At 35.8% G+C, this 10879-nt stretch overlaps 1 protein-coding gene across 1 annotated transcript in view; it reads left to right on the forward strand.

The window, feature by feature from the left end:
* Positions 1-10614, forward strand: part of LOC106458311 (homeobox protein six1b-like) — a 54537-nt gene extending 43923 nt beyond the window's left edge. The window contains exon 2 of the mRNA XM_013917810.2: positions 9250-10614. Within this exon, the coding sequence (XP_013773264.1) occupies positions 9250-9670 (421 nt within the window). The 3' untranslated portion in view covers positions 9671-10614. The remainder of the gene's footprint in view (positions 1-9249) is intronic.
* Positions 10615-10879: the final 265 nt, after the last annotated feature.

Raw genomic sequence — 10879 nt, forward strand, 5'->3', positions numbered from 1 at the left:
GCTGAACTTTATATGGGTTTTATCACAGATCAGTAAGCTGAACTTTATATAGGATTTAACACAAGATCAGTAAGTTGAACTTTATATAGGTTTTAATACAAGATCAGTAAGCTGAACTTTATATAGGTTTTAACACAAGATCATTAAGCTGAACTTTATATGGGTTTTATCACGGATCAGTAAGCTGAACTTTATATGGGTTTTATCACGGATCAGTAAGCTGAACATGATATAGCTTTTAACACAAGATCATTAAGCTGAACTTTATATGAGTTTTAACAGAAGATCAGTAAGCTGGGTTTCAATACCCGATGTGTAGCTTTGTTCTAAATTGAACAAACAAACCGACGTTGGACAGCCTTAAGAATGATTTGGAGGACAAAAAGCCTTTAAAGTTTAGAGGAATCATTAAATTTATACGGGCCAAGTTAAACGTGCGGGCCCATATCATATATCACAGTATTTTATTGAAAACTTTAACCACTGTAAACAAGACAATCTCATAGCCCAAGAGGATTCTAAATCTGTACTTTAACCGGTTGTCATAGGTTATGTGTGAATTGATTACTAATAACACCTTTAACCACTGTAAACTAGGCATTATTTTACTCCAATGGGATTCTAAATCTGTACGTTAACCGGTTGTCATAGGTTATGTGTGAATTGATTACTAACAACACCTTTAACCACTGTAAACTAGGCATTATTTTACTCCAATGGGATTCTAAATCTGTACGTTAACCGGTTGTCATAGGTTATGTGTGAATTGATTACTAACAATACCTTTAACCACTGTAAACTAGGCGTTATTTTACTCAAATGGGATTCTAAATCCGAAGTTAGAGCGGTTGTCATAAGTTACGCCTGAATTCATTAGTAGTATCCACTTTAACAACTAAAAAATAGATATTATTCTAGCCTGGAGGGGGGGAATTCAAACATTGAACTCTGAGCGGTTGTCATAGGTTACGTCTGAATTCATTAGTAATAACACCTTTAACCACTGTAAACTTTACATTATTCTAGCCTAGGGGATTCTAAATATAAACTCTGAGCAGTCGTCATCAGTTAAGAGTTAATTCAATATTAATAACACATACACAGTCGTAAAACGTTGGTCTACAATCTGAATGTTTGTTCACTGATACAGCTCATACACAGGAGCTCAGGTGCATCGATAAACACTTCTAAAATAGGTGCACGCAACGTTACGTGTTAAATAGGGGTTTCTTTAAAACGTACACACTTCATTTTCTGATGTTCCAAAAATGTAGGCCATTTCACTAGGAGAGAGAGAGAATAAATGAATAACTTCGTCAACTTTACACACATCACATACTGCTCATGTGAATCTTGGCTCGAACATACTTTTAACAGATAATATGAAAAAAAAAGCAATGATAAATATGAGGGCTTATAACGCTAAAAAATCGGGTTTCGATGCCTGCGATAGGTGGAACACAGATAGCCCATTATGTAGTTTTGTATTTAACAACATCACAGAAATAGTACACAAAAGAGCAACAGGCAAATGACATCTCACTGAACTATAAATGTACCGTAGCGCTACAACTGCATATAAATTACAGTTGGATTTTCATTATCTGCTTTCCGAAAATAAAGATTAGCAATACGTATGTTTATAAACGACACGAAATAACACGCACAACTTAACTTTAAAGTTTGCATTCAGGTTTCTTAACATGTTCTCTACTCAACGTGTTTTTTTTTTTACGAATCTTCACTCAACTGGATAAAACAAAATATTAACTATATATATATACATTTATCAATTATTTATGTCTTACTCTGATCAGAAGTTATTGATCATAACACCTATGGGTATCCCGATATCATATGTAAAATAATCTACGAGAAATGTTTTCATAATATCAAGTGCATTAGAAACATCTGGAGTCGTACCAAGACATCCAGATACGCGTGAGCGAGTTGTAAATTCGATGTGCTAGATTAATTTGTCTAGTTTTTAAGTGAACATAGATTCACATTTTGTGACTCTACTGAAGAAGTATGTGATACTGTTTCTCACTCTTATAGGTAGATTCTAAACGATACAATTATATTAGGCAGTAAACGCCACAATTAAGGTTGTATTTGTTAGAGTTTCTGATATTAAAACTTCGAAATGTCTAACAGTAAAAATTGTTTCCAAAATAATATAAAAGGTTCACATAACTTGTGTTTCTTTCGTTTACTTTTCTCTGCGATGTGAGGTAATATCCTCATAGTGACTCCAAGATGGTAACACTTTTTTTTTGCACATAATTTTATCATTTCAGTTTCACGTCGCATCTTTCAGCCATCCCATCAGACTGAGCAACACTACTCAAAATGTTAATTTTTTAATAGCATTTTCTCAATGTTTACTAAAAATTTGATAGCAGATTTGAACACAGGATTTATCATCTGTTATCGATCATCTACGTAGGATATCTTGCATCATCATCTCCTTCTTCCAAAGTTGAATGTCACTTCCCAATGCTGAGCATTAGACAGAAAGAAGACAAATAAATTAACAAAACGGACTACAATCGTTCACATTGACACCTCATGGACAAGAACAAGAAAGGCTAATACCTCACACTTATATTTGATCAATAGCACAAACGTTGTAATTTACTTGATAACTGAGACCCATTGATCATCTGTTGAGTCGAGCTGGTCTAGCTGGTAATGTACCGGGCTGTGGATCGCAAGGTCTAAGGTTTGAGCCGTAATATGCTTCTGAGCACGCTCCAAACTTTCTACATGGGTCTGTCATAGTAGTGACAGTCGATCCCACTATTTTGTTAAGTGTAGCCAAGTAGCTGGCGGGAGGTGCTGGCTGGTTGCCCTACCTCTGGTTAGTAGTTCTAAATTTGGAAGATTGTGCCTGAACCTTGGGATCTCTGCTATTTGGCCTACGATCACATAAGGTGCCATTTAGGTTGAAAACGCCAAACATGAAATGATCAATTGCTAACCATAATTTCAAGACGGTTTATCTCAATAACAACAACAAAGACAAAAAAAATCCCTGAATTTCAACCCCTCACTTACTGAAAAGATATCATTATAAATAATATCAACAAGACGTTTTCAACGGGAAAAAACTCATTCCCTGTAACGAAACCTAAAACGACCTCTCATATTATGGTTTCTAGTTATTTCATATCAACATCAAATTTAACAGCCCAGATGTTCATGTTTTGCGTAAGTAAACTGGTTTGGCGTTTTATTTCTTATGTTTAGTTGAAAAAACGTTCTTTGCTTTTACCTTGTTGTTTGTAATTATTCTTATTATTCGGACCAGAAGCTATTAATAGTACACCAATCAATTACTTCAGATTTGGCAACCGTACTCCGAACGTCATTAATTGCAATTGTTAAGTACTAATCCTAAAATCTGTGAAAGTAACGTTGATGTCGTCTAAGATCAACTTCATGATCATTTCCTTTGGATATATTATTATATGCATCACACATCCAAAATGTCAATACTCAACGTGTTAATATAAAAAGGAAACATTTTAAACAAAAATCACGTATGATATCGTATTTAGTATGTAACATTAGTATTTGATGATCTGTTGTTTGTTTTGTCTCCCAGTAACTTAGCGATAAGTATCAGTATTTATAACGCAGGGATTCGGAATTCGGCCAAATCCCTGCTGTGAGCACAGTTCATATAGCTCATTGTGCAGCATTGCGAAAAAATAAATTGATGTTGTTTTACAAGAAGGAAATACGATAAGGTCTGTTTTTGTTTGGTTATGAATTTCGTCCAAACCTACACGAGTGCTATCTGCTCAGTAAAAGACTAGAGGGTAGGCAGCTAGGCAACACCATCCACCACCAACTCTTGGGCTACTCTTGTACCAACGAATAATGGGATTGACTGCACGTTATAACGCCCTAACCACCAAGTCATGCCAGGCCCAAGGTCTGTGTTTTATTATTGATGATGTATAATAATTTATCGTATGATTGATAACGTGTTTTCGAATGCATCGTTGATAATAAATGACATAGCTGTGAAGTGTGACTCGATTTCACTACAGTTAACCCCTTTCTTAGCTGACCCATTTGTATATATATATGTTACTTAGATATGTAGCACTTCATTAATTAACGCAATTAAGGTTATCTTAATATGAATGAAATAATGCGTTTTGACATTCCTGTATTACCCTCGCATCCCCGTCCCACCAAACATGCTCGCCTCTTCAGCCGTGGGGGACGCTATAATGTGACGGTCAATCCCACTATTCGTTGGTAAAAGAATATCCCAAGAGTTGGCGGTAGGTGGTGATGACTAGCTGCCTTCCCTCTAGCCTTACACTGCTAAATCAGGGACGGCTAGCGCAGATAGCCCTCGTGTAGCTTCGCGCGAAATTCAAAACAAATCAAATATTACCTCGCATTATAACAAAATATTGTCAATCGTTCCTTTGAAAGTATCCTATGTTAACATGAATACTTTATACCAATGCTCATAATTAAAAATTCTATTTTCAAAAGGTAGAGTACTTTACTGTGTATTTAGAATTTTCTATGCTTGAAGCAAAATTGGTTTAGTGGTCGTAATAAGAGGATTAAGGTTCAATCATATTCTCGTTGAAAAGGCTATTATCTGTACGTACGTAACTAATAAAAAATGGCATAAGTGAATGCAAAATAAATATCATAGTTTCTGTGAAAGAAGATTAGAAATAATATTGCGTGCGTGAATTTCGCGAAAAGCTATTCTAGGGTTATTTGCACTAGCCGTTCTTAATTTTGACGTGATAGCCTAGAGGGAATACAAATAGTCAACACCCACCGCCAACTCTTGGGCTACTCTTTACCAACAAATAGCGGGATTGGCCATTACATTGTAACACACTCACAGCTGAAAGAGGGCGCGATTCGAACCCGCGACTCTCAGGTTGCCACTCGAGTGCCATAACCATCAGGTCATGCCATGGCTATTTTGTTTACTAACGAAATTAGTTTGGCAGGGTAATGTTCTTATAAATTAAGATAATTAGTTTATATTTAAGGGTCTAACAATTGCAAACATGATGATTGTAAGTATAAATAGGAAGCTCAACCTGTCATTTGATTCTACTGTCAATGAGTTATACCGGTTTGAGTGAACTCTGCCCCCTCATCAGTTACTCTGGACAAGGGAAATCGAAACAGCAAAATTAGGTTTATTATAATGGAGTCCCCCAGTACGTCAACAGTGAGTTAGAGGACTTCTAACGCTAAAATACGAGGTTCGATTCCTATTTTTCATTGAAACAAACCAAAAAATATATTTTATGATGATAGAGTGTATACTGAATGCATGATGCTTGGAATTGTGTTTTACTCATCACAGTGAACACATATTTATATAAATATAGGTTTATTGTGGTGTGTAAAAGAAAATTCAAAATATCATACATGCAACTGCGACTGTAAAGGTATATTTCTATAAATTAGAAAACGTCGAAGTTATTTATTTAATTTGCTAAACAGCGTTCTACGAAAAATAATTCAGTCATGTATACATACACACATGATAAAAAAATCGAAATGGGAGGATTGCTTGTTTGTTTGTAATTAAGCACAAAGCTACACAATGGACTATCTGTGCTCTGCCCACCACGGGTATCGAAACCCTGATTCTAGCGTTGTAAGTCCGCAGACATACCGCTGTGCCACTGGGGGGGGGGGCAAGAAATGGGAGGAAGTGGTATTTCATGTAGGTTTTTATACGTATACTTACTTCTGCTCCTATTAGTTAACAAGTTGGGTTCGTAATCGAAAGGCTGCGGGTTCGAGACTTGTCTGCGTTATGTTATTGTGTACTTGGGCAATACACTTTGCCCCAATTGCTTCAGTCTACCCCGCTGTCTAACGCTTACCATTAGGTAGCTGGGGGTTAAACTCCGATGGATTTGCATCCCATTCAGAGGGAATGTGATACCATTTTCATGTGCCACAGGAAACCGAAGTTAAACACTGGTTTTATATGCATTTCAGGCGCGAAAAAGGATTAACTTACTTATTTGGGTGTTAAAATAAATAATAAAAACAATATAGTGATAAAAGTCCTTACCATAATTTTGATGTTTAGCGACATAACTGCATTTAATGAAAATTACACTTTGACAACTTAATTCACTTGGGACCGTCACAATTATTGTTCCTAAAATACTAGAATTACTTCAAGCAAATTGCATTTGTTTTGTGTTCCCCTATTTTTATCTTGATATCAAAGATGAAGAAACCCCAGGTGCTATATCTAGCTAGAAAGCTGGCGAACTTTCTGTTGAAAATAAGAAAGAGTAAATAATATTTAGCTCACACCATATCTGCTATATCCAGTATCGACGAGATCTTTCGCCCAATAGCAGGGTTCTTCTAGCCGTCTGAGATACAATACATATTTTGTCGCTTAAAAGAAATGACTAAGAACACCCTCAATATATAGGTTCAGTGAGCATGATTCCAGGGTTAATGAGTTATTTTTTTTTATAAATGGGTAAATAAATTAAGTTGGGTTTTCTCAATACGATCAGTAATAAGAATCCTAGTCAGAAGCTTGTTGATTTTTGGATCCAAAGGCCCGGGATTCGAGACGTGATGCCGCTGAATATGTTCGATGTAAAGATGTTATAAAAACGATAAACAATCTCTTCAGTTGGTGTTATTATCGCTTTAACGTAGCTTTGTTACGATCGTGCTATATTGTATTTCGATTTTCCTTATTATGTCCATCAACGTTATCTAGGTTGTACTTATTCCTATCAGGAATTGACTCATACCAATATAAACACAACAACATGTTGTTTATTACCATAATCAATAACACATAGCTTTCGAAATAGGTTTTGCTTCTCAGTGGCAGCATATTACTTTTTTCTTTCGCCTCTCTCGGTTTATTCGTTCTCTCTCTCACATCTTCCGGTCTTTTTTTCTTTCTTCGTTGAACTCCAGTAGTTTATATTCTTCTTTTTTTCAATCTCACGCTGAACGGGTTCCTTTCTTTGTGACTTTGCACCTATATATCGGATTGTAACATTTCAAAACCATAGGAGGCCCTATAGTCTTCACATCGCTGAAATTAAAAAGGTGGCCTCTCACTCCAATGACGTTCTAATGACTTATTAGAGTACACTAATTCTCTAATTTTGGTTGCTTTCTCACCTCTCTCAATCCCAACCGATGTTCCTTATTCCAATGTCAGAAATTGTCGGTTCAAAGATTCTTGTGGTGGTAGGTGCTGCTGGTTGACTTATTTACTTCTGGTCATTAGTTTAAAAGTAGGCTTGGCTATACCTCAATCATAGGATTCTCTGACCTGACCATTTAGCCCATGTGTACATAAGGTGTGTTGAAGATGAAAATTCTAATTATGGCTCTCCACCAAACCCTCTCCAATTTTTTAGGCGTATTTTAACACCTGGATGTTTTTAAATATGACATACTTGATTGACAAAACACTTCAGTTGTCAATGTTATTTGTATTTTGTAGTTAAGTACAAAGCTACAGACTGTACTACCTATACTCTGCCCACCGCGGGTATCGAAACGAAATTTATAATATAAGCCCTCAGACATGCCGCTGAGCCCCTGGGGGATCGCCGTCATTAAAACAATAAACTATGTGAACGGCGACCTATTGAATTATGTTTTCCAAAAGTTTATCTATAACTGATACAAGGTTGTCTGTTTTTGTGCGACTAGTTTGTTTACGAGCATATTAACTAGTACTAACTCAAAAAGAAGTATGCATAGAAAGAAGAAGTCAACAATGGTACTCTTATGTTTGTATTAGTTATGATAAAGCCAAGCTTTCAAGCATTAAGTCAACAATGGTACTCTTATGTTTGTATTAGTTATGATAAAGCCAAGTTTTCAAGCAATAAGTCAACAATGGTACATTTATGTTTGTATTAGTTATGATAAGGCTCAGCTTTCAAACTATAAATCAACAATGGTACTCTTATGTTTGTATTAGTTATGATAAAGCCCAGCTTTCAAGCAATAAGTCAGCAAAGGTACACTTATATTTGTATTAGTTATGATAAAGCCAAGTTTTCAAGCAATAAGTCAACAATGGTACACTTATGTTTGTATTAGTTATGATAAGGCTCAGCTTTCAAACTATAAATCAACAATGATACTCTTATGTTTGTATTAGTTATGATAAAGCTCAGGTTTCAAGCAGTAAGTCAACAATGGTACACTTATGTTTGTACTAGTTATGATAAAGCCAAGTTTTCAAGCAGTAAGCCAACAATGGTACACTTATGTTTGTACTAGTTATGATAAAGCCAAGTTTTCCAGCAGTAAGTCAACAATGGTACACTTATGTTTGTACTAGTTATGATAAAGCCAAGTTTTCCAGCAGTAAGTCAACAATGGTACACTTATGTTTCTACTAGTTATGATAAGGCCAAGCTTTCAAGCAATAAGTCAACAATGGTACACTTATGTTTCTACTAGTTATGATAAGGCCCAGTTTTCTAGCTATAAAGTTGAATAGGTTATAAGTCGACAAATCATTTTCACCTGATTATAGACGAGCTCTCATACACCCACTTTTTACTTCAACCGATGATGTTTGTTTTGTTTGTTTGTAATTAAGCACAAAGCTACACAATGGATTATCCGTGCTCTGCCCACAACAGTATCGAAACCCGAATTCTTAGCGTTGTAAGTCCGCAGACATACCGCTGTGCCACTGGGGGGGGGGGGGCAATGATAAAAGTAACTCAATTCATTATTAATTATAATACTTACTATAGCTTGTTAAAAACAACAAAAAACAAAAACGACAGTTACAACTTAACCTCAGATAATTAAAATGACAAGTTACTAGTATACATGTTTTATATGAAAGTTCATGTTTAGGACTCAAGCTGTTTTCAAGTGCTGTGTGTTCGATTATGAAATATAATATTGAAAAAATTGCCATGAATTTAAATCTGATTTAAAATTGTGGGTAATAAATCACACAGATAAACATTTGACAAGTTTTAAGATTATTAAAACTTCACCAAAAAGTAGAGGCGATGGGTGATATTTGATACTTGTTCACCAAGATCAAATGTGTACATCGTCTAATTTAAATACATGTATCAAATTAATTTATTTTTAAGCGTTCAGATAGATTCACGCTTCTTTGCCTGTACCGATTTCAGTGTTTTTGTGCGTATAATGTAAATGTACGTATTTGTATTGCCACTAAAAACTATATTTCTTATTACATAGGGACGGTGGCGATAGGTCCAAGAACACTGGTTCTGGTCTTGACACTGGACAGGACACAGAGCCTGAGACAATAGACAAAAATGACCACAAGTCGGCCAACGACCCTTTCTTGCAGACTTCCGATTCCGAACAAGCGAACAGTCACGATGAGATGTCTTTCTGCAACGATATTAAGCCCGTACTTCATCCGGTAACTACCACAGGCCCTGGGCTAGACCTTCCGCCCGCGGCTACCATCACAGGTTTAGCCTCCGCTCTGTCATTGGTTCATGCTCACTCTTCGCCTAACGATAACACCTCTACTGGCGCGTTTCGAGTGGATAGTGTCACCGACGGACAGTCAGCGGTTCCTGGCAGCTTCTTGGCTACACAATTGAGTGACCTCGGATTAGGCCTAGCAGCGGCCTATCACTCTTTATAATATTCTTATGCTTGGACTTAACAATAAAAGTATTTTATGAAAATATCATCGTGGATCTTCATTCCCAAGAATGGGTCTATATGTACTTACGAGCAGAACAGAGCTCTTAATGATTATGGTCCCATTTGAGCGATATTTATAGTCTTTTGGTTTTAGAAGAGCCCGAAACGTCCGTTGTTTAACAAGCAGACGATCAGGGACCCCTCTGGCATACCCAAGTCTGTTTTTTTGTTAACAGCTGTGCGATGGGGTATTTGTGTGTATATATCACAGTGCGATGGATGAGAGCTATTCCCGCTGCCTGCATTTCTCAAGGAAAACTAATTTGGAATAAAACACGCCAAAGTTCAGCTTACAAGCACACCCAGTTTAGGTAGAGGTTGGTATAACGTGAAAGGAGTGTAAAAATAGAGCAGAGTTAGGCTTAACGGAGACGTCTCACCGCTTCGTTCTTCACGGTTATGTTGATAATTTCGTTGCACTGTGGGACCCATAAGAAATTCACAGTTTAGTCTAACGTCATGCCACACTTGTAAACAACCAGTTCTATACGGAATAAACATAATTTTATCAAACGAATCTTAAAGTTAACTTACATTCTATATACCGTTGTGAAAACTAAGCAAACAATTTCAGTAAAAAAAGGATTATTTTTTAATTGTCACGTCATTTTGTACTAAGGTATTGGTAAATGAGAAATTAATTTAAGAATACTTTACAAATTATTATTTAATTTCTACATCCGATCGCACATATATATATATGTAAAGAGTAAACAAGTAATTTCACTTGTGTACCATCTAATAGAATATGGGTGATCCGGGATATTGTAGTTTTCTAAATTTTAAGGCGTGCAAATGTACTTATAAATATAAACCAACTAAACGTTCTCATAAAGTTGTAATCAATGGTAATATGCTGTAATAAACTTATTTTAAATAAAAGCTATTGTTGTGCTGGGAGTCATACAGAATGAATTTAGAGTTATTTTAAGAAATATATATTATATCAAAATACAATATGATAATTTTGTCACGGTTGACACTTTGACGTTCGTAATAGGTATTTTTCCAACACTCTCCGAAATATAAGCAAACGAAAATCACTCTATAAATCAACATGTTTGCATCAGCATAGCTGCGTTAACAGATTATGTAAGAAACAGTTTGAATTTTGACTTTTAACGTTCAAATACAACATTTATTTTAA

The sequence above is a fragment of the Limulus polyphemus genome, unplaced genomic scaffold (genome assembly GCF_000517525.1).
Source record: "Limulus polyphemus unplaced genomic scaffold, Limulus_polyphemus-2.1.2 Scaffold442, whole genome shotgun sequence".
NCBI lineage: Eukaryota > Metazoa > Arthropoda > Merostomata > Xiphosura > Limulidae > Limulus > Limulus polyphemus.